Source organism: Myotis lucifugus, unplaced genomic scaffold (assembly GCF_000147115.1).
Source record: "Myotis lucifugus unplaced genomic scaffold, Myoluc2.0 scaffold_456, whole genome shotgun sequence".
NCBI classification, from domain to species: Eukaryota; Metazoa; Chordata; class Mammalia; order Chiroptera; family Vespertilionidae; genus Myotis; species Myotis lucifugus.
Window position 1 is genome coordinate 434,375 of NW_005871504.1, and position 25,100 is coordinate 459,474.

General features: G+C 40.6%; 1 protein-coding gene across 1 annotated transcript in view; it reads left to right on the forward strand.

Annotated features, from left to right (window-relative positions):
• Window positions 1-4,201: 4,201 nt before the first annotated feature.
• Window positions 4,202-25,100, forward strand: part of LOC102438469 (receptor-type tyrosine-protein phosphatase delta) — a gene marked incomplete at its 3' end in the record, with an annotated part of 280,712 nt that continues 259,813 nt past the window's right edge. Inside the window, exon 1 of the mRNA XM_023744373.1 lies at window positions 4,202-4,332. Within this exon, the coding sequence (XP_023600141.1) occupies window positions 4,269-4,332 (64 nt within the window). The remainder of the gene's footprint in view (window positions 4,333-25,100) is intronic.

Genomic DNA, 25,100 nt, shown 5'->3' on the forward strand with positions numbered 1-25,100 from the left:
ATGCTCCACTGTCATTTTGCCATTTCCTACATAAAACTTATTATTTCTCATTTTTCTGAGGGACTCTTAGGTTATTTCTGAAAGAAGAAAAGCTCCATTTTGCCTTTTTTTCCTCCTATTTTAACACAATCTACAGAAACACATGCCAACAGTAAAGAAAGCTGAAGAAACCCTGCAGCATATATATTAGTTTGAATATGAACATAGTCATTACGGGAAAAGGGTACAGTGTTCACTTGAAGAGAAAGAGTTGGGTAGGTGTCAGCTCAGGTGATCATTTGAAGTACTGATGTGTTCAGGCTTTTAGGCAAGTGTAGTTTTGTTGTTCCATTTCAAATTATACTGTGTATACCGGCCCTCTGAACTGTTAGCTTCTCTAACTCTACATGTACGTAAATACAAAAGTAGATATGCGGCTCATTAGGAAGCAACAAGCCCTGGCTGGTTTGGCTCAGTGGTTAAAGCATTGGCCCACAGACTAAAGGGTCCTGGGTTTGATTCCTCCGGTCAAGGGTGCTTGCCTCAGTTGTAGGCTGTATCCCTGGCCTGGATCAGGGCGCGAGCAAGAGGCAACCAACCCATGTATCTCACATTAATGTTTCCCTCTCTCTGTCTCTCCCCGTTCCTTCCAGTCTCTAAAAAATATAGGAAAAAATATCCTTGGGTGAGGATTAACAGCAGCAACCAAAAGAAATCAACAGTTATTATTTAAGATCTTTGTACTCTGAGCAATGAGAACCCAGAGAGTTTTAAATATTTTAAAATTTATTTTAAGCTCATCTAAATGATTCATTTTTATCTGCATGCCCCAGTTAATGAAAGACGCAAAGGCCAAGGCATATAAAAATCAAAGAGTGGGCCTCTGCTGAGGGCTGCGGGACAAAGGCAGAGTGATCTGTGATGTCAGTGAAACCATGGTACCTTTAAAATCTAACCCCCTCATCCCATGGCAGAGTGCTGGGCCATCTTTCCTCTAGGCTGATGGGAACGACTTGTATATTCATTTATCCTCATTATTTTCACTGTAAATCATTTCTTAAAAATCCATTTCATGTTTATGCTCTAAAATTTAAATATCACCTTACTGATATGCATTCCAGCATTCCCCTTTTGGCAGTGTACCTATGTAATAAACAAGGTACAGAGTGGAGTCTGGCTGGAATGAACGTCTGGAATAGGTTTTCACACCTCTTCTTTCCTTTGGTCTTATATCTTGCCTGGGCATTGCCCATCTATAATAATAAAAGCTTAATATGCTAATTAGACTGGACGTCCTTCTGGACAAAGCTGGGGCTGCAAGGAAAGCCTGGTCCCGGGTGCCTGCCGTTTGCCTGAGGGAAACCCTGTCCCGGGTGCCAGAGGGAAGCCAGTGCTGGCAGCAGGGGGAAGGAAGGCCTACTCTGTTTGTATGTGTGCTCATGTCTTAGATCCTATCACTGTTCCCAGACCGAGGTAACATTTGTAGGTTCATTTGGAAGAATTTTGTCTCCGTATGCCCTCTCAGTGGAGTCGGGGGAGAAGCCACTCTATCTCTGTGATCGCAGCGAGTCATTATGGAGCAGTTGGCGCTGATACGCTTGCAGAGACACAGATTGAGTCCGACAGGACTGATGTCGCCTGGACGTTGCTGTCCTTAGAAATGCAGGCGTGAGGATGGGAGTGGTGAAGGGGCGAGGGGAGGCGGGAAGCTGATTCCTCTCGCACCTTACCTATGAAGTTTTGAGATTTTAACATTTGATAGCTGTGAATGTTTGATAAGCTGTTTTCCAGATAAGATTGATAACAATAGCTGACTTGGAGCAGCTGGCTAGCTCTTGGTTTTAAGTAGATGTGTTTCAACGTACAACATGCTTCTTCATGTCACCCACAAATTGACAGAAAGAAAAGAAAAAGACTACTTAGTGGAATTATAATTAGAATTATTTCCCCCTTTCCTTTTTGTTTTATCTTTTCTGCATTCACACCACTCACGCATAGTAATAGAAATGATAATATCTCAAAAAGTTTTCATTTTCATGTTCAAGCTCAGTTTCAGAAAAGACCCACTATAGGATCTGCATTACAGTACGTCTTAAAAAAGACAAGTCATTTTAGTGGATTTGGTTATTTCTAGATATCTCTAGTATTTCCTGTCAAAAATTTTGTATGTGTTTGAAATATTTTAATATACAAAACTTAAAGATACACTGTTTCATTTTGGAATAGACTTCTGATTGTCATTCTCAAGTGCTTCTCACAACGATAGTGGAAACACAGCATTCAATATTCTCTCTCTCATGAGCCTACTCTATAAGACGCCCTGCAAGATTTATCGAAGGTTCTATAGGAACAATTATTTATTACCTGTAGAGTCATACTTCACCTTGTTGCTTGAAGCCAGTTCCCACTTCCCTTTTCTTCCATTCCCACCAGGACCGCCATCGCTCTTACGGTCTGTGTTACTTCTCACCTGGGACTCCTGCTATGGCCTAATAGCATTCTCTAAATCATCCCACGCTCAGCTGTCAGTTAATCTTCCCAAGGCCTAGTTGCATGTTGTTCCTTGGCTCCAACACATTAAATAGCTCTCTTTGTGGTTTGCTGAATAGAGGCTGGTTGTCTTAGACTGGCATCCCAGGCTATCCGGGACCTTTTTTTTTTTCCTTAAGCCTGAACCATTTTCTTTTGCCACCTCTTCTTTTGGTTTGCTAATGGATCCATCATGCCAGCCCACTGTCTCAGTGTGGCCTCTGGACCAGCTACATCAGCATCACCCAGAAACTTGTTAGAAAGGCAAGTTCTTGGACCTGACCGCAGACCTACAGAATCCCAGACTCCGGGGGGGATGCCCAGCTACCTGTCTCAACAAGCCTTCCAAGTGAAGTGGTTCTGAGCACACAGACATTTGAGGAAACTCCGTTCCAGGCAGAACAGGCAACTCTCCTTTTCCAAAGACCCTGTCCACTGCCCTGCCTCTGCCCAGAATTCCTGAGATGCCTTTCTCTCTTCGTGGTAAAATCCTGCCTATATTCCAAGGTCCAGTTTGAGACACTGCTTTTTCCAGGATGCCATTCCTGATCCTTTCTTTTCTTGTTGGTAATACTCACCCGAGGTTATTTTTTCCACTGATTTTGAGAGAGAGATAGAGAGAGAGAGAGAGAGAGAGAGATTGATTGACTGACTGGTTGCCTCTCACTTGCGCCCCAACCGGGGCCGGGGAACGAACCTACAACCCAGTTACATGCCCTTGATCTGGAATCGACCTTGAAAGCCTTTGGTGCCCAGGCTGACGCTCTACCACTAAGCCACACAGGCCAGGGCCTGATCCTATCTTTGATGGCATTACTTGGTTTTCCTTCCTGGTACTGATCACTTGTTCACTTACATTAGTCATCTGTTGTATCTGTCGTATTCCCCCTACTAAAGTGGAAATCACAAGAAGATAGAATTTGACTCATTCAGTACTGTGCCAGGCGGCATCTCTGATGCCTTGCACACAGTAGGCTGTCTAAAACTAGTTTGTGTTTTATTGATTTTACAAAGAAGATTGAGAAAATGAAGCGTTGCCCAGGAGGCATATAAAAGTCCTATTAAATCAGAGTGGCTCGCGCTAACTATTGTTTTGACTTACTGAAGCCAAACTAGACTTGAAAGTCGATGTGTCTACAGGGAAGAAGCCAAATGTGCTAGTGGGGAAAATTCTAAATTCTGCTGTTTAGCTGGAGAAGTTGAATTGGCCCTGTCATTTCACCTGGTGCCAAGAAAGCAGCTCCCATTATTCTGCCAATGATAGACGATTGGTTATCCTGCGCGGCAGAGCTTCCTAACTCTTTCTCAGAGCGGTGCTGCGCTTCCTTCCACTGTGTGTTCACAGACTGTTTCACAAGAAGTGACAGTTTCTTCTCACAGAGTGTTGCCCCAAAGGTGGCACACGCAGAGAGGGAAACTCAAGGGGGTTCGCTTTAGGATGGCCTGAAAAGGGGAACAAGAGAAGCGAGGGCCGCCCATTTTACAAACCAAGTTATGTACGTCCTAACACAAAGGCATCCTGGTCCCACTTCCTTGTGAATGAGCAGGGGGTTGTGTGTCTCAGTGGTGGCTGGGATGGCAGGAGGGGAAGAGAGTGCGGAATCTAAGCTGTCTTTGTGTTTTCTCCCCTCTCGTGTCTCTGTCTGTCCCCTCGCAGGCTCTGAAAGAGTTCCAGCTGCAATTTCAGATCGGACACGGTCGCCGCGGTGTCAGAGGCAGTGAATCCGAGCTGCCAGCGCGTGCTGCTGCCGGGCTACAGGATGGTGCGGGCAGCCAGGCCGCTGCTGCTGCTCCTCGCCTTCTTCCTCCGCGCGGATGCTGAGAGTAAGCCATTCTCCCCTGCGCGTGGGGGCTGGACCAGAATGAGTGGTTTTGTTTGCAGTTGGCACCGGGCTCAGGGCCTCTGAATGGGTTTCCTTTGGAAGTAAATCCTGAGACACTGTGGGATTCTCCTTGGCCACCAGCCAGCCTTTGAAAGAGATTATTGACGTGACTTCCTTACCACTTCCTCTCGCTCTCTCAATGCCCTCTCTTTTTGTGCATCTAACTGCTCCTACTGTTTTGTCCTTTTTTTTTTTATACTCTTAACCAGTCGGGTGGCAAAGATACTATGACGCCAATGACATAAGGCAAACTGGGGTTAACCAGTTGGTGTTGCCAATAAGTAAATATTGTTCAGACCCATCAGAAACTTCTTTAGTTTTGTGGATATTTCTATGTTTAGCGAAACACACAGTGTCACAGTGAGCCCAATTAAACCTCCCAGCCCCTTGTAGCTGTCGTAGCAGCTGTTCCCATGTACTGTTTCCGACAGCTGTCGTCGAGTACAGCATTCAAACAAATCAAGCAGAACTGACAACTTCGTGGCGGGATGAAGGGCGTGGAAGTGTGAGAAGTCTGTGGAGCAGAAACAGTAAAGTTTGGGTTCTTGGACTCAGTTCATGAGACGGAGATTGTTTGTGGTCAATTAGCTTGCCAATTAATGGGAAGATCATATCTCCTTCGTAATTAGGGCATCATTCGGTCTACCTTGTCCGCATTGGTTTCTTTTCCCATCTGTCCTGTGGCCATTTGGAAGCGATAGTACTGGAAACAGACATGTCTGTGGCTTGTACGCACAGCCTGTCTGGTTCCTCGGGAGTGGTTTAGCTCATAGGAGAGTTGGCTGTTCTGGTTGGGGGTCCCCTGGTCCTATGAAAATGTATATCAGCTGCAGTCATTAGCTTTTCCCTCCACTGACTATGTCAGTGAGATTAGATTTGATTCATGGTAAAGATGTTTCGAAGGCACGGATCCTGTGTCGTGTTGGCCCCTATTAATTGCATTTTGACAAGAATTTCCTCAATAGCAGCCAATTTCTTTGTTGAAATAGGAGCTCCGTTTTCTAAAGAGAGCTTTCCAGGAGTGAAAGAATCATGTTAATAATAGGATACATATGGAACACGCATGTTTTAAACACAACATTCTCTGGTTAATAATGTATATAGTTTCCTAATTAGCACTTGGGAGTGTTGGTTTAGAGTGAAGCCAAGGAATTTTTCATACAATGCCAGCAAATAATTAACTGGGAAAAGACCCAAATGAAAGATGCTCTTGTTATGTTAAAGCCCTTTATGTCAAAACCGATTTTAAAGTTGAAATCTAAATTTAGTTTATTAAAGAAATCAGGCATATGGCTTTATTTTCCTGTTTTGGCTAGAGTGAAAAAATTGAGTTGTTTTACAATTGTTACTTTTTGGCAAAAGCCTATGGAGACCTTGGGAACCCACTTTAATATCAGATTGCAGTTAGAGATTTTCTTTGTTATTAGGTAGAATTATTTATCTGAGAAGTTATCCTTCCAGATAAGTAAAGATGTTCTTCTACTGAGTACCTGTTCTCTTGTTTAATTCTGTGGCGGGAAGTGGCAGGCCTATGTCAAGAGCTTAGGAATCCATACTTTTACAATAATGTTTGAAAAAATACATTCTAGTATAGGTGATCATCCCCTCCTCCATCTCCTGCTCCTCCCCTGACTTCTCCTTCTCTGTCATCACACTGCCTAAACCGTAGAGTCTTACAAAAGCAGTAACAAGGGCATGGTTAGCAGTTTTTAGTTAAATGAGGATATGTATCATGTTATATATGCATGTGATACCAGCTTTCATAACATCAAAATGTAACCTGGGAAATGATCCATTCTCTCTCACTCTTGCTGTTGCAACTGAAGTGTGGGGACAGGGGTCTTAAGACCTTTGCTAATTCATTTTGTTTAGTTTGCCCTTGTCCTCTCAGCCTTGATTTAGTATATGTTTCCTTTATCAGATTCATTTGGCATTGTTGAATAGCGTGTTTAAATGAGTCTGAGCTTCCTGGTGAAACAGGAAAAATGAGCCAGTTTTTCTTTTGTACATTTTCAAAGGAGGAAGAACATCATTTAGTAATCCACTGGAGGATATGCATGGTACAGGAAAGCACATGGTAGAGATGGAGATCATTTTAGCCACTAAGAATGTTTAAAGAACAATTGATAAAATAGGATTTAGATTGTAACCCATTAAAGTGTTCCATTACCTTCTCTTACAACACTAAAAAGAATCAAGATATAGGTAGCACTGACGAAAACATTGTTTTCTTCACCATCATAAAGATAATATTTCTCAGGCTTCTGTTACCTGTGTCACTGGTTTATTTCTTGATGTCTTCAGTAGCACATTTAGCCATATTTGTTTTTCCTTTTTACTTGTTTTGTATTTTCACAGGTGATTGGGAGTTACATTTCAAATTTTAACAGTAGTTTGTCAGAGCAATTTGAGAACTATGAAATAATTTTTTTCCCCTTTTGAAGAAGCAGACTATAAAGCGTTAGGGAATGGAAAGAAGCCCCTCTAGTTTACAATGTTAATTTAATGTGTTCAATGTACTGCCTTTTGAAATGATTAACTCCAAAGAGCCAGTGAGTCAGGATTGTAATCTGCTCTCTGGAACGCCATGGGAAAGTGTTAGGTGTGATGTTGCATTAAGTAGGAGAGTAACTAGAAGCCTTGGTTCAAACCCAGGTGGAAAAATTGTGGTAATATCCCTTAAGCAGAAAATTACAGTCTTTGCCATTGCCAATTTAAAATGCCCTACAGGTCCCCACTATTAAGTCTGGATGTGTGTATGGATCTTATTTCTTTGCATTCCTCTGCCTTGAAGGCTTGGAATGATTTTGCTTGTTGCTTGAATGCATGCACACATGGTAGAGCTACAGTCTAGAGAAAGCTAAGTATGACTTCTGTTTGAGCACTAGCAGCAGCTCTTCCTCATGCCAGGCCAAACAGTGTTTTAGTTTAGATCATGGTCTTATTAGATCATTATCCAATTCAACGATAATGGGCATGTAATTCGAGATGAATTTAGATTATATAATACTAGAGGCCCTGTGCATGACATTCATGCACTGGGGGTGGGGGTTGGGGTCCCTCAGCCTGGCCTGCGCCCTCTCACAGTCCGGGGCCCCTCGGGGGATGTCCTACTGCTGTACGATTTTAACTAGATGCAAGACAGGCAGCTACTGTTAGCAACATTTTTCATCAAACTGGTTTCACATCAGTGAACTCACTTACCACTTACTGTTTCATTCTAGACCTGAGTTGATACTTCGGCCACTGTAATTGGACCTGCATGTTTACTGGATCATCATTAGAAAGATAACTCTTGATAGTTTAATTCCTCAAATGGTCTCATTCATCCATTTTCTATTGACTTTTGTCATTTAAAAAAATCTCTAATGGTGAACACTCCTTCATTTTCCTTCCTTAGTGTTAAGGAACCTTCCTCTGATCCCTATGAACTCATTGCATTTCCATCATGTATGAAAGGAATTCGTTTCCCCCCTATATGTTGTTATATCACTATATCCAGGGAATGTGTTTATTTCTTTGGCATTGGAGAGTAGACTGATGTCTATGCTGTATGATAATCATTTTCCCTTTATGCATTTCCTAATGAGATGCATAGGTTAAGCATTAAGAAAGTGACCTATGAATTCAAAATAGTATTAAATTCTGGCTGCCATTTTGTAATCTGGAACATGACACATCATGCTCTCTGCCTCAGTTTCCCTATCTTTAAAATGTGGGTGATGATGATGATGTTGGTAATGATGATGGTGGCGTAGTTAGTAAAAAAGAACTTTAAAGTAGCTAAATTAGCAGCATCCAGCTGTCTGCAGCAAGGAAAATATTCCAGTTGTTTTATTGATCCCCTAGGCCAGTGGTCGGCAAACTCATTAGTCTACAGAGCCAAATATCAACAGTACAACGATTGAAATTTCTTTTGAGAGCCAAATTTTTTAAACTTAAACTATATAGGTAGGTACATTGTTATTAACTTTATTAGGGTACTCCTAAGGCTTAGGAAGAGCCACACTCAAGGGGCCAAAGAGCCACATGTGGCTCGCGAGCCTCAGTTTGCTGACCACGGCCCTAGGCCCATTGCAGAGTTTTCTATATTAATTACACCCAGTAAAGCTGTATCTACCTAGTAAGGTTAAGAATATGTTTCAGAATCAACAAATGTGTATACTTCAAAGCATTTTGAGTGTAGAGGGATGTGCTTTTTATGAAAATCTGAAGTATATTTGTTATCTCTGCTCTCTGTTTGTGATGAGACCCTAAGCTTGAAGGATGGAACGGTATCTAAAATATTTGTGAATTACTTATTGTGATTGCTAATAGCCGGGCTGTAACTGACTACTCTTTTGTATGATGCCCTCATTCCTTTTCCTTCACATTCTTGGTGTCTCATTTTCCCCAGTTACCTATGATTCACAGGACTCATTTCAAACTACCTTCATTTGTTTGGGAGCCTCCTCCTTCCTACACATATTCTTTTGCTTCAGTTAATTCAGAAAACTTCTAAACAGCAGGTGCCTTGACATGAAGAATCAAAGAGATTCTTGTGTGGAAACCAATCGCCTCACCTATAATTTTGTCTTTCCTCTTTTCTTTCTTCAGTTTGCTTTTGCTTCATTTATTCATTCACCTAGCTACTGTGTGTGTGTGCACTTGCATGAAAAGCTTTGTGCAAAATGATATAGATATAAAGGTTTAAAGAAGTGTGGTTTCATATCAGTTTGTACTCTTCAGAATTCATCGTTCAGTGTTTCAGAACTCTCCCAAGCAGTATTTTCAGACTCTCTCTCCAGGCAGGAAGTTGCCCTTAAGAATATAGACTCAGGAGGTGGAGAACAGGTACTCAGATCCTGCCTGTGCTATGTAGTTATTCTGACCGTGAGCACGCTGAAACTCTCAAGTGCCTCTCAGCTGCAAAACGCAGATTGAAAATAACATGCACTTGATATGGTTATTATAAGGATTACATTTAAAAAGAAACTGCCTGTGAAGCATTTTTCATAATAGGATTAACTATTCACTAAATGTTGGTGGCTATTATGCTTTTTTGCTCATTAGCTTGCACCATTTCCACATTAGAGGCATCCATGTTTAGATCTCTGTTGACAGTTATCATTCCATTAACTTCATAATTTGAGCAGTATCTTTAAAAATGTAAATATATATCTTTATTACATTCGTGCTTCGAAAGGACATTGACTGATTGGCTCATTCATGTGTTTAACAGTCCCTTTCATATATGTTTATTGCACACATATTTTGTGCCAAGTTTGGAGTTAACTACTGGATATAAAATGATGAGGTAAATGTGAACCTGCCCCTAAAAGACTTAAACTCAAGTGGGATAGACATGTATTTGACCTTAATCTCAAAGTCTTGTACTTTCTAACTATGGTACATGTTATGAGGGCAGACAATAGGGAGATAAGTGACTCATCTTTCAGAAGGGTAATAAAAGGTTTTCCTGAGTGATTTTTTTTTTTACTTTGAAATAATTTTAGACTTAAAAGAAGTTTAAAATGTTTATAGGAATTTCTCATGAATCCTTCACCTAGTGTTCCCCAATCTACACTAATAAAAGAGAAAGATGCAAATTGACTGTACCTTTGCAATGCACACCAGCCAATCAGGAGTGAGTATGCAAATTAACCCAATAAAGATGACAGGTTAATTTGCATACACAGGTGCCTAGCGGCTGGGGGCGGGATGCAGGCGTCCACACAACCCCAACCATGGGCAGCATGGGAAGGCAGAAAGGCGGCTCTGGGCCGGAGCAAAGGCGGTGCTAGCAGCCAGGGGAAGGAAGGCCAATTCTTGCATGAATCTTTGTGCATCAGGCCTCTAGTAATAGAATAATACATAATGACAGTACATTATCAAAATCAGAAAATCAACATTGGCACAGTAGTATTAACTAAACTACAGATTTGACCAGTTTTTACAACTCCAAAGGTATATATAATTCTCTTAAATTGGATCACATGCATGACTCTCCATGAATTTTGAGCTAGTAGAAGTTATCAAGTGAAAGAGCCATTAGAGCCCAAGACAGAGCATACTCATCTACCCAGACAGGGATAACCCAGGGTGTGCTGGGGCCTGAAAGAATGGATGTGCCTGGATCCCAGAGAGTGAGGAGGAGAGAGACTTCAAATCAGGCTGGACAGGTAGATAGACAGTCATTTCATACTGCAGTTATTAAATGTGACATTAAAGTATATTAAGTACTTAGATCTTCATAGAACTTGTTCAAGATCTTGGTTTTTATTCTAAGAACAGCTGCAGGGGTGACAGAAAGAGATTTACATTATAAAGACATCAATGAGGCTGCAAGTTAGAGAAATTCTTTGGAGCCCTGGCCAGCCAGATTGGCCATGAGATCTGTTAAGATCTGTTGGAAGTTATGGGGAAGAGGGGGCACAAGGGACCAGAGTAGAGGAGGGGAGGGAGACTGGACTGCTTTGACACTTAATCATTTTAGTTGACTTATGTGAAGGGGCATCCTCCTAAAACTTGAGCCACCAAGAGATTACTATAATTTGAATGAAAGAGAAAACCGAGTCAAAAAGGTACCTCATGCTTATTCAATATTACAGTACCATACAAGTAATCTGTTGGTTTTGTGTGTTGTTTTTTTTGACATGGCATTATGTTTCCCCCCCAAAAAATTATACACTGCTCATTCTTACGGTCCCACTTTGTAAGTTAAGGTAATATTATTTAAACTTACATTTATATTAATATCTGTAAAGAAAATGTGGAGTACGGAATCAGTTCAAAATTATGAGTGAAGTTCAATATCCTACTTTAAAAGATGTCTCAAGTTTCGACCTCGGACAAAAGTTTTAAATTCACTCTACGTTTTATGATATCACAACAGTATTGTGACAATCATCATTAAATGTGATATTAAAATATACACATACTTAAATCTTTAGTTTAAAAAAACAACACACAGTACATTACTTTAGAGCAGTGATTCTCAACCTGTGGGTCGTGACCCCTTTGGGGGTCGAACGACCCTTTCACAGGGGTTGCCTAAATACATCCTGCATATCAGATATTTACATTACGATTCATAACAGTAGGAACATTACAGTTATGAAGTAGCAACGAAAATAATTTTATGGTTGGGGGTCACCACAACATGAGGAACTGTATTAAAGGGTCGCGGCATTAGGAAGGTTGAGAACCACTGCTTTAGAGTTAATAATACAGAAAGCATAATAAATCTATAAAAGTAAATACACAGTAGTTCTTTCTTAATTGTTTGCTGTTATTATTAAATGTTTAAGATTCTTATAAAGGAGAAAGAGAAAAATAAATTTGCTTTAATTTTTTATCATTAAAAAGGTCCTTCATATGACACAAAGAAATCCCTCTAATATCCATATTTTTACTTTAAAAGTAAATTTACATCACAACATTTAATTTGAAAGTAATATTTCATTCAGTAAATATTTACTCTGAGCCCCAAATAAGCCAGATCCAGATTCCTGTTATCACAGAATTTACATTCAGTTGAAGTGGGGCTGCCGGTGGAGGGAGAGGGAGGAGAGGTTCAGCAAGACAAGGTTATGAACAGAAGGTAAATGAACAGAGTGACTTTGGAGGTTATAAATGCTGCAAAGATAATAAAACAGAGTGTTGTGCCCTGACTGTAAGGGAGGGGACTAAGGGAGGAGACAGGGCACCCCTTCGTTTATATCAGGAAGGTAATGCTGAGTGGGACAGAACACTTAGGCTGAATAATGGGAGGGAATCAGCCATGAGAAAGTGGGAGTCAGAGCACCTGGGAAGACAGAATGGTGCTTTGCAAAGGCCTTATGGGAAGAAGGAGCCTCGTGTGCTTAAAGGACAAAGTAAGGCCCAGGAGCCTGGAACAAAGCCAGTGAGAAGAGACAGGTAGGAGAGCAGGGATGGGACCAGCCAGGCCGAGTGACCCTGAGGCCTTGTAAGGAGTTCGGATTGCTGGGCAAGTATGTAGAGGAACAGGTATGTTCTTGAGACATCTACTGTGAAACTTGAATTGGGCACTGCTTTCCGTTACTGGAACAAAATACATATTTCACAGATAGTGCATTGAAGGATAGATGCAATCTCCTGAGCAAGTTATAGATTCATTGTCTAAACAGCTTAATTGAAATTTCCCTCATACCAGCCACGGTAGACTTTGGGCACTAAAGCTTTCCTTTAACAAAAGCAAAAGTGCTTTTAGCTCTTTAGCTCTGGATAGTTTTGTTTTTCTGTTAAAGCCAATGAAAGTTTTATGTTGGAAGCATGTAATTAAGTGTACACTTCCCGTCATCGGTGTGCATGTCTGCTGAGAACTAGGGAGGGTGTATATGAAAAGTAGGGTTTCAGTTGGAGGGGCTTGGCCAACTTAGACCTGCAGGAAAGAAGGGAATGTTAGCAGGTCTGCTCTCTATATGCTTCCATTAGCCAAGATTATAGCAGTAGGATCCCTCAGTGATCCCTGGGTTGTATCTCCTCTGTTGATGACAGCATTCAAATCTTACCTGGTAAACCTCTTCCATTTTGGGAAAAAAAACTTTGTTTATGTGATTTAACATATTTGGACTTAGTTTTAAGCCCAATGGGGATGTAGGGTAATAAGTAAAATATGGATTATTAAACCATAACTTGCATGTGTTTTCTGTAAGATAGTACATGTTAATCAGCTAGATTTGGCTTAAATGCTGGCTCTTCTGCTTACCTGCAACAGGTGTCTAATTCTTCTGGCCCTTTGGAGATGCTCTCAGCCTCACAGGATTCTGTGATGTTTAAATGAGACCCTGTATGTGTCTAATACGTGGCAGGTCCTTAGGGAAGGTTAGTTTTCATCCCATTGTACACACGATAATGCTTGATGTGTGCAGAAATCCGCTGCCTAGCATTTTCACCGATTGAGATGTTTTTCAGATTAAGGAATTAAGCAATATGTATCCGAGAGCAGCAACAAATGGAACAAACAAAGTGCCTACAGGATAGACTTGTAATATAACGTACGTGCGGTACTCCCTGCTGTGTTTGTGGCATCCGTGTAGCCCAGGGTTTCTCAGGCTTTGCACTATTGACATGTGGGGCTGCGCGGTTCTCTGTTGCGAGAGTGCTTAGAATGCACAGCAACATTCTTAAACTTCTACCCAGAAGCACCTTAGCCCCCAACTGTGACAACGAAAATGTCTTCAGACATTGCTAAATGCCCCCTGGGGGCAAAATCACCTCTGGCTGAGAACCACTAATGGTGTGTGAGCTCGAGCAGAATGTTAGGGCAGAGGTTAGGAGAGGTAGACACTGACCTTTAGCTTCTATGGGGCTTGGAAGGGGGGAATTTTGGCAGAAATACAATAGACCTTTCACGGGTTCTTGAAATCAGCAATGCAAATTGGGGAAGAACCTTCATAGATCTGTTCCATATCTGTAAAACCAGAGACAGGCTGCCTCATTTCTTCACGTTGCAGTTTTGTGGTCTGGAGTATGGCATGGTCGGTGTAGGGTTGCAGTGAAGGTGGAATATTAACCAGTGTTTGGTGCTTAGAACTATGCCCCATACATAGTAAGTACTACATAAATGTTAGCCATTGTTATCTTAACTCTTTATTGTATAGTATATACATTTAATTTGTTAATATATTAGTTTTGCTTTATTTTAGCAATAAAATGTGATTTCTCTCATAGTAATGACTGCACTAACACCACCCCCTTGCTTATATAGTGATTTAAACACTTTGTATCTGTAATCTGATTTGTTCCTGTGTATTCTAGGAGCATACATTTTATCATCACCACTTTTCAGACAAAGGAAATCTACAGTCAAAGCAGATGACCTTCCTGGAGCAAAAAGATGCCTAGGGGATGGAGAAAAACCTAGAACTTAGCTCTCTTGACTCCTGTCCAGGGAGGCAACAAAACAGTTAAAAAGAGCCGGGATAAGATGCACAAAAACGCACAGCAGCCAAAATGTGCACAGAGGCCCAGGTGATGCTGCCACCCCAGCAGGCCCTGCGGTGCATCGGCACTGTGGTTGTCTAGGAACCTCACTGAGGGTCGGAATGAGGAGTCAGAGTCATGGAGAAAAGATTATATCATGCCCGCAGTGTCTGTACTGTTTAAGGGGCATTGGATGACTTTCAGAAAGGCTTCTTTCCCATTTCAATTAAAAAAAGAAGAACACATGATTGACTTGGAAAATTTTACACTCCCTCTCTCTGCAACCAGTGTTCCATTATAAAATAATTTTCATTTTTTATTAGGCTTCTTTGTTGCTCTTACCGGTCAGTTTGATTCTAAATTGTCAACAGTAACATCAGGCTTCGGATTTTTATCACTGTAATCATGACGCTTATGATGCGGCGGATTGGAATCCATGGCTGAAATATTTTACAGCTTCTCTCAAGGTAAAGTCAGATTCCTGTCCCCTTGAATGTGGCTGGTCCCTTGGTGTGCTTTGACCAAAACAATGATTCAGAAGTGATGCTACACCAGCCCTGGGCCTAATGCTACACCAGCCCTGGGCCTAATGCTACACCATCCCTGGGCCTAATGCTACACCAGCCCAGGGCCTAATGTTTAGAAGTCTGGGAGCCTCCATTTCCATTCCAGGGCACCTTGAGTCATCATAGAAGGCTGCCCAGCCAGCCTGCTGGAGGGACCCCATGGCAGAAAGCAATGCCCAGAGAGCCCATATATATGGGAGCCCTGTCAGTTGCAGAGGCAGCTATGTGAGCAAAGCCATCTTGGCTTTCCGGCCTCCTCCCGATGACTACAAGACATGTGAGTGACTCAAGTGAGATGAGCAGAATCACCCACCTGAAGCCTGAATGGCAGAATTCTGCGCAGAGAAATCTCTGCCTTAAGCAAGTTTTGAGTTGGTTTGAAGCGCAGCAACACATAACTAAAGCACATGGTGATTAAAGTCATCGAAATGAAGTGCCTACCAGCTTGAGGAGCAACCTTGGACCTGGAGTTGCTTTCTTCTAACTTCTCCTTGTAATTGTAACACAGAAGATGTTCTAGGTAATAGCATTTAAAGGCAGTCCACTTCTGAGTAGATAAACACATTGATATACACCAGTTAAAGCCCGACCCATTGCTAAAATTCTGAAGCCTTGACACATTTGCAATGACCCTTGACCAGAGGTCAGCATGTGTGTTTTTGTAAAGGACCACATAGTAAACACTGTAACTTTGTGGGCCTTGTAATCTCTGTCACACCTACTCAACACTACCTTTCTAGCAAGAGAGCAGCCACAGACAATACATAGATATATGGAATAGTGATGTACCAATAAAACTTTATTTACAAACACATGCCGTGAGCCACATTTGGTCTAAGGTTCATGGCTGACGACACCTGCCTTTGACCTGACACAAGCTCTCACCAGACAGTAGAAAGTGGAGAGGACATTGTTTTAACCTAGAGATTAGTTAAGGGAAGGAGAAGCGTTTGATTAGCCTCTTTTAACACGTTGCTTTGTTAGTAATGTTTATCGGGAGCAGATTCATTAGCATAAGTAAGTTCAAGGAACACATCTCTTGATAAACAGAGATGTTTAATAGCGTTTAACCTTTACAATTTGTGCGGAAGAAGCCTCGCAGGTTACTGTGCTTTATGTCTTGTGGGGGTGCTTCAGGAACTGGCTGTTAGTGCCACTTCAGACAGCAAATTCCTAAAAGATGAATAATGTATCAGCTGTGGGAGAGCTTTTGTTGCACCACGAGCCTCACCTTTGGAGCTACAAACTTCTTAAATATCGAGGAAAAAAGTGCTGAGACGTGTTACATTTGCTGGGAATGTTGTAACGGGGTCTGTAAGGAAACACATTTGTAATCATGGGTATCGAAGCCTGATATTGGTTTCTTAAAGGCCGGCGAAAGCAGAAATGTCATGGAGAATTTGATCACATCAGATCCCAGTGCTCATGAAGCCAAAACAAAACTCTACCAAGAAAGCACGGCTGATGCAGTAGCAATGCTCAGAAGTACCACTTGTGATCCCAGATGTCAGCAAATTGGAAACTCTCCATGGGGCATGAAGAGGGGGTGGCTTGCAATGGGTTGCAGTTGGAATCCCTGACTCACATGGGAACATTTCAACAGCCAACTCCTGCCAGTTTGTCCTGGCAGCTGGGAGGAGGCACAAGTTTCTGAAAACGTATGAAGGGTATGACTATATTTTTCTAAGGATGAGGTTGTTGAGAGTTGTATGAAGACGTAGGACTAATTAGATTAAACAAAAATCTTGGCCGAATGTGGAGGAAAATGACTAATGGCTAAGCCTATTCAACTGTGGAGCAAGATCTCAAGGGAAAGAATGAGAGCCCCACCGCGTGAATCATGTGAAGTGAGCGGCAGAAACCGCGGTGGAGAAATAACTACTGTTTCTGAAATAATCAAAACGACATCAGCAAAGGGATATAAAAAGATCATTTAGCAATCGCAAAATGCATAATTCTTTTTGCATTTTAATCGTCCTGATGTGCAGGGAGCGATGGAAACAGGAAGGGTATTATGATCATTGTAATAAAACAATTGCTCGCATTCTGGGATCTATTTTCTCTAGAGAGTTTGCAGTTTAACAAATGGGTCTGACACCACCATTGAGCAGGGAATAAATTGGCTCACTTCCCTTTGGCGTGTTTACCCAGGCCACTAGGCTCTGCTTTGTAGCTTAAAAGAAGCTTTCACAAATGACTTACGCTCACCACCATTCTGTTTTGCTCAAGAAGTGCTTTCTCTTGTTCCAGCGTGGCTAGTGTTGTCCCTTCCCCCTTCTGACTGCACAGCAGTGCTAGTCCATGTTTTACCTCCTCTTCCAGGTCCATCTTTTGTGAGGTCTTTGGCCACTCTCACATAGTGCCCGCTATGCCTCAGGCACTTGGAGAAAAGACAGAGCATACGTCACTGCTCTCAGAATAGCAGGGGCAAATGCATGCCATAGTAGACATAGGAGCAAGGTATTGCCAGTAGCAACTTGTTGGAATTTGGAGGGAATATTAATAGGTAGGGTGGAGGCAGAAAACATACTGGAAGGCATTAAGGCAAAGCTAAGGAGTTTGGAGCTTATCTGGTAGATCAGTGATTCTCAACCTGATGATACTTGGGAATCACTTGGGGATAAAATATAGGTGTCTGTGTCCCGCACTGACCAGTTCTGTCAAAATGTAAGGACCAAGCGTGGATACTTTAAAAAATATTTCTCATTTTATTCTCAAGCACAGCCCAGTGTTACCAACTTATAGGGGAAACAATGACAGCTTTTAAACTGGGAAGTGATATGGTCCAACTTACGTTTTCAACAGATCCCTGACAGTCGTTTGAAGGACGAATTCAAGGGTGAGAGACCAGTTGAGAGACTGCTGTAAACTCAAGCAGGATAAGGGTCTTAAGCAATGTCTGAATTGTGGCTGTGCTTCTAGGATAAGGAGGTGCCAGATACAAAATTTATTCAAGAGGATTAAAAACGTGCAGGGTTTTGTCATGGATTGAGTTGGTAAGGACTGGATGAGCCATAGAGGGAACAGCTAGAGAGGCGTGTGCACACTTCTTTGTGTATTTCTCCCACACCCCGTCTCTCCTCTGCCCACACACCTAATGCACTTTATTATAGTTTTTGTGTTTCTCCCAACAGTTTCCATAGGTGCCATACATTACTTTTAGTAGTTAGCTGACATTCGCATTTCCATGCCTAGGACAAGTGCCTTTACTTATCTGAGATCCTGCCTCCTTCCCCTTGTCTGTTACTAGGCTTTGATTACAGTCAGTGGTAGCAAAATCAATGCCCACATTGACCAGTCAAGTAAGATTCATCATTGAAGCGGGCCAGTCCAACTCTTAGAAAAGTCTGTCATGAGGGAAGCAACCACTAGCCTGGTGTTGCCACTGGGAACACATGTCCAGCATCTTCTGGATTTCTTAGAGAACCTTGAAATCTAGATTTATGTGGAAAACATCTTGCAATTTGACACATTGGCTTGAATTAGAAACTGTTAAGCAGTAACAATAGTGAGGCCATAGAAACTCATCTTTGGGATGGGTCTGTTCTGGGACCACACGTTTTCACCCTCTGTGTGTAGAGTCTCAACAGAAATTTGTAAAATTGAAGAAAATTTCCCAATCCCTGCAGTTTGCAGCCCTTTTCTGTGGTTTGACAATAGCAGAAATGTCAAAGCACCAGCAGCAAACATTGCGGCTGATTCTGTTTGTGGAAAGTGAATTAGAGAGTGGATTCCATTACCTGCTATCTCTCACACTAAAACATAAAGCAGGATGACACATTTAAAGTACTCTAGCTGCAATTATATAGGTAGTTCTGGTGAATGTGAATTGGGATGATAATTTATCCTTCCCTTCCCAGTTTTTTATGTTCTCACAATCCCAGGTTTAAGGACCTTGGAGGGCCCTCATGGCCTGAGGCCTGGGGCAAAGGCTCCCTCTCTCACTCTCTCCATCTGGTTTCTCTGTCCGCTGGAGTCAAGTCAGCTTGGCCGCTGGAGCTCCTTTTCTCTCCAGGCTGCTCTGGCTACCCAAGGGGAAGCCTCAGAATGTTGAAGGCTAAAGACCAGTTGAACAGTTGTTCAGCCAGTGAATTAGCATTTCAAAGGCTGGCGCTCAGAAGGGCACTGCCTGTGTGAGCAGCTGGGTGAACACAGGATTTTACTCCGAAGGCCTTGTCGGGCTTATAAGGTAGTTGTGTGAGAATAGCTTTCTCATTGTATGAAAGCTAAAGATTTGGTGCTAAAACTTTTTTGCTTTATCTCTTTTCATGGAATATACTCTAGAATGTACCTTTCAGTTCTCAGTATTAAATAGTTCAAATGCAGCATGGTTGTTGCTTCATTATTTGGGTGATGCTCATCAGAAATATCGATTTATATATGTCCCTCTGCTGTATTGAAATGCCCTGAAAAATAACTGTGATATGTAGTTGACTTGTATGCTGAATTTTTTTGTAGGTTTATGTATGTCTTATAATTTTATTCAGAAGAAATACGGTGTGGTAGAAAGAGCATTGACTTTTAAATAAATAGATGTGGGTTCCAGTTCTGTCTTTTGCTATCTACTAGAGGGGTGGTAATGGGTAAGTTTATTAACTTCTCAGAGCACATGTATTTTAATTTAGCTAATATATAGTCTGTCCCTAGGATTTGTCAGCATTTGGCTGAGTGCCGGGGATATGAGTGAACAAGGTGGAGATAGGCAGGAACTATGTCCTTATAGCTTACAGTCTAACCTCAGATTGCTTATCTGTAAAATGGGGATACAAACCTTATCCTGCACTTGTTTTCTGAGGAATACCTGGGATAAGGTGTCGGAGGTACCTGACAATGATGAGGGCCTCATAATTGGTAGATGTAGCTGCAGGATTTGCTGCTTCCTCTGTGCTTAGAAGCCAATGCCTTCTAGTTCTTTGCCTTAAATTTACACAAGGCTATTTTCTTCTGAGGTCTTTTGGCTCTCCTATTCTAATCCACAGATGTTGCTCGGGTCCTTGAAATCTGGGCACTCTCCTTCTTTCATTTCCAAATGTTTTGCATATATGGTACTTAAGAAATTTATTTATTCCAGAGATAGTCTCCTAATTCTAGGCTTTTGGAATACATTACTGACCAAAAACCAAAATAAATAAATAAATAAATAAGTAAATAAATAAATAATTTGCACCATAAAGGTCACATTCTAAGGGCTTGATATTATGAAATAGAATACGACACACCCTAAAGAGTACAAATTATAAATAGTATATTGTGTTTTCAAAAGTGATAAGTGTTATAGGGAAAAAGATCAGAGTAGGGCATGTGTGCAGGGGTTGATTCAGATTCAATTTGAAATTGGGGGTCAGGTCAAGGTAAGCTTCGTTGAGAAGCTGACATTGAAGCAGATTTTACTAATGTCACCCCAATAAAATTTAAAATAATAATAATAAAAAAGAAAGAGGTGGGAAGTTATTCATGGGGAAAAGTATTCTAGGCAATGAGAATAGTCAGTTCAAAGACCTTAGAGCAGGAGCTTGCTGGACACGTTTGAGGAAAAGCAAGGGGAATACCTGGACCAAAGGCTTAAAATGAGAGGACCTGGCACAGACCCTACAATGGGGAGAATTGACCTAGTTCATAGGTCAGGTTTCCTGGAAACAATAGTGAACTGAGATCCCATATAGAAAAGTTTACCAGTGATGTTGGGACGTGTTTTCTACAAGCAGCAAGAACAGCTTGTGCCAAGACCCTGAGGCCAGGAGAGCGTAACTTGTATCTGAAAAGAAAGGAAAAAAAAGGGAGTGTAGCAAAAGAAAAGGGTAATCTATTAGAGGGAAAAGGTGAAGATGATTGTATTTGGGTATTATTAGGATTGCTCTGGTTACAATATGTAAAATCTATCATTGCTCTTTGTGGCAGTGGTAATTCAGGCGCCAAAGTCCTCTACTAAAGCAAAATGAATGGAAAAGTTAGGGTTGTGGCCCAGTTCCTATCTGATCCACCCATATTTACTTAGGCTGTAAACATAGAGCCAAGCCTTCGTTGGCCAATAGCAATTCAACAGGATGCAATGGCCTGTAGTATTTTGATAGGTTAACTGATACAAAGGCTGTGACTGAGTCACTGTGGCCCTCACAGGTCAGTCCTTAGGCATTTTCACCACAGTTCTTCCATCCAGTGGCACTGGGTGATGATTCTAGGTGGATAAGATGGGGACTCCGTTCAGGAACAAATCAGATAATCGGAGTTCAAACCAAATGTTTGTGTGAGCCTGGAATTATGGCACTGGACTCTTAGCTATGCAGTTGTGAGAGTTTTTTAAGTCTTTAATTTTTAATTCTTTCAAATCCTGTTTTAGAGATGGAAAGAAAAGCGCACACACACATAGGTTTCTAAGAATGCATTTATTTATTTATTCTGAGACTTTTCACACTAAAAATCAATATTAGTTTTATATATTCAAATTTTATTAACATGAAAGACCTAATACAGTAGAATAACATACATATGATCAGCTATCCGATTAAATAAATTGATCGTCTCCTGCTGGAACTACCTCTGCCACTGCTGCATTTTAAATAATGTGGCCCTTGGCTTCGTATATGTTTATTTTTTCTGGATCCATGAAGCAATCACCATCCACCTTCCCACTTTCAGGAAGCCTGTCATTCCCATACTGCCCATCATTTTCTCTCCCACCCCCTCAAAAAATAAAAAAAATAAAGAAAATCAGCAAACAATGGTTAAAGTAACAACAGTACAAGATTTTTACAAAACCTTTTAGATTTTAAGAATAGCTTGTTTATTATTAAGTACTCACACAATTTAATTGATAAAGAGCAAATCAAAATATTTGTTATAGAAATGACAAAACATTTTTTTTTGTTAATGACTTTTCTTTTTCATTCCAAACAAGAAGGTGCTGTTACTATAGGCTATGTTTTGCCTTGTGATGTTTAGTCAAAATGCTATTTTCCAAAATTACTTAGAACAGCTCTTTCCCTACCTCCTTCAGTCTAGTTATGCAGTACGTTTGTAAGGCAGAGCGATTTGTCACAGTCTGCATAACATCTCTTCCCCCCACCTCTCAACCCCCACCCCACTTCTTGGTTGATTTTTAAAAATGTATATGCAGTTAATTCTTTCTTTGTGGAGTATAGTTCTTTGGGTTTTGACAGATGCATAGACTTGTATACCACTACAATTATGTTTCTACACCTAAGAAATTCCTCATACCACCCTAGTATGTAGCCTTTCGGGTCCAGCTTTTTTCTTTTAGCAAAATGCATTTAAGATTCAACCATATTGTTGCACGAATCAATCGATTTTTTGCTTGAGTAGCATTGCATTGTACATATGTGTACACAGTTTGTTTACCCGTTTACTAGTTGAAACACATCTGGGTTGTTTCAAATATTTAGCAATTATGAATAAAGTTGCTATAAACATTTATGGACTAGAGAAAAATAAATTTTAATCAGTCTCAGATGCAGTGTTCTGTGGACTTTCAAAACTGACAAGAAAAACACAGATGTCTGGGCCCTACTCCCAATGAATTGAATCAGCATTTTGTGGATGGGACCCAGGCTAATGGTTTTATAAAAGCTCCCCAGGTGGTCCTCTTGTGTAATCAGGGCTGAGAATTAATACTTGGAGACATGTAATCATTTTATTTTTGGTAAATCATCTCTCTAGGGTTTTCTTTATTATTTTTACTTGGCGAGGTTTAGTAATTATATTTAGGTAATATAAGCTTATGCTTCAAATTAGTCATTTCTCCTAAGGATTTAATTTCATTTCAAGGTGAGAGTTACTGTATGCTAATTAAAACAGGCCTTTTTTAAGGTGCGCTTATTGAGGTTTTTGTAGTCATGATGGAAATATATTTATAATATGCCAATTATATTTCTCAAATATTTTAATAATTATATATTTGATTAAAAAGAATACTTGTTAGTTATATACTGTAAATACATGTTAGAATAAACTAGCACTAGAACGAAATGATTTCCTTAATTACAAAGATAATTATTTTATATTGCAGATGAAATATATCATCATATATATTGGTAGTGAGATTTTATAATGTTTTATAGTGGCATTTAACAACTATTTAGTCAAGTATGTTGCATTAAAGAGTTGACATTAATAACATTATGAATTGGGCAATTTAGATATTTTACATTAAAATAAACTTTCACATCAAGCATAAGAAACACAGTTTTAAAAAAATCTTTAACCAAGTAGAAATATCGTTTGAAAGCTATATGCTTTGATGATCAAAATGCTTACAAAGATGAATTTTTATTTCTATCTTAACCCTAAGTCTAATATTATTCACCTGATAGAGATTCTGAGAATAATTCTGTGATCACGTGTTAGTAGGTCCTTCACATGTAAAGTTTCAGTAAAGTTTTTTTTAATAAAAGACTTATTCATGATATTTAATAGAGTATATTCACATGAATTATTGTTTATTATGATTTTAAAATACTTTCATGATGATAAATGGGACATAATGTTGATATCCTCTTGATTTAGTTCTTACATTTTAATTGCTAATAAACATGAGCTATTTAAACATTTGCCCCAGCAAATTTGTGAGAGCCGAGACTTTGAAAGGTTTGCTTTCCTGCAAAGGGCTATAAGGAAACCCATTTAGAGGGGCACATATTGCCCACTATTGCCAGGAAAAGGTCTTACTAGTTAGTATTAATAATAGGAAGAGCTAACATTTATTGAGCACCTAGAATGTGCGTTCACTGTGCTACATGAGGATTACCTCATTTAATCACTACAACACTCCTGTGCTTTAGAAACCTTTGTTATCCTTGAATGTAGGATAGGGTAAACGATAATTCATACCTAGCTAGTGTGACTTCAGAGACCACATACAGAATTCCTGCACCACACTCTGTTATAATTATTTTCCCTGTCTTTATTGAATTTAAAGGAACCCTGTTCTGTGCTCCCTTATTGTATAACTGTAGTCACATTTGCTTTTCCTTTTTGAGTTCTGTATTTGATTTTATAGACATGCCCTCCCATTTGGGTCTAGATGCTTTTCTCTATGTTTCGGGTGCATTTGCACATTGCCTGAAACGTGGTAGGTTCCCATTAACTGCTTGGCTGATTAAAGAACACAGGTAAATGTCATACAGCACATCCGTTATGTCGGGTTGAGATCCTCTCTTCATTTCAGAGGTGTCTCAGAAGACTTTTGGAAACTGCATCAGTTTCCTTGCTTGGTGCAGAGCTGGCTTAGTCTGTCAGGTATAAAGTCTAAGCTAAGCGTCTTTCATCCATGGGTACGTTTGAGCATCCTCTCTAAGCATAGTGCATTAATACAGGCACTGTATTAATTAAGAGAGAAAATGCACACCCATCCTAGGTAAACTGAGGGTTGTGGTGGGTGGGACAGATTACGACACTGGTCTGCCTTGCCTGTGTTTGGTTAGGGAAAGAATTATTTAAAATTATTCGTTCTAGATAATAATAGTTGATCATGCTGTAATTGGGACCATCGGGCCCATGGTTAACACCATAGTACGAGGCCCCTTCTCCCTCTGAGGAACACCCAATAAAATGAGGGAAAGAGACCATAAAACCTTAAAATTCCAAAGTAGAATTAGAAAGAGGGGAGAATGGTTAGAACGTTGATTGCTCTTGTCTTCAGGCTTGAGCCCCTGCCCCCTTACTCCTTGCTCCTTATTTGTGCTTCCTTCTGATGAGATTTATGAGTTTCTTACGTCATACTAAGTCCTTTAAAGAACACTTGGCCCCGAGAACAATGCAGTCAAAGCACACTGCTACTTTCGGGTAGATTTTGAAAGGCTTTGTATTCTTACGTGCTCCCTTTGAAATAACTGAAATCACAGAAGCAGAATGATCAAGGGACACATTGCTGTCTTTGGTCCATTGCTTGCTTGAGAGGGACATAATTCTCTTTAAAATCTGCAGTTCCAATAAAAACTAAAATCTCAGTTCTGATGGAATGTGAAGACATCCACATCTTATCCAGGTAACCCTTTCCACACACCTCCTTCACCGCAGAATCATTCCAGCGACCTTGCCTTTTTGCTCAAAGTCGGATAGGATTCTTTCCCCTTCATTTGTTCTAATGCACCCACACATTGTACAGCAGAAACCGAGTAAAAGAGCGTGGTCTTTTAGGCCCTACTCTCAAAATAGAAAGTTTGGCTAAAGCTAATTGATTGTAGGCTGGCTGTTGTTCATT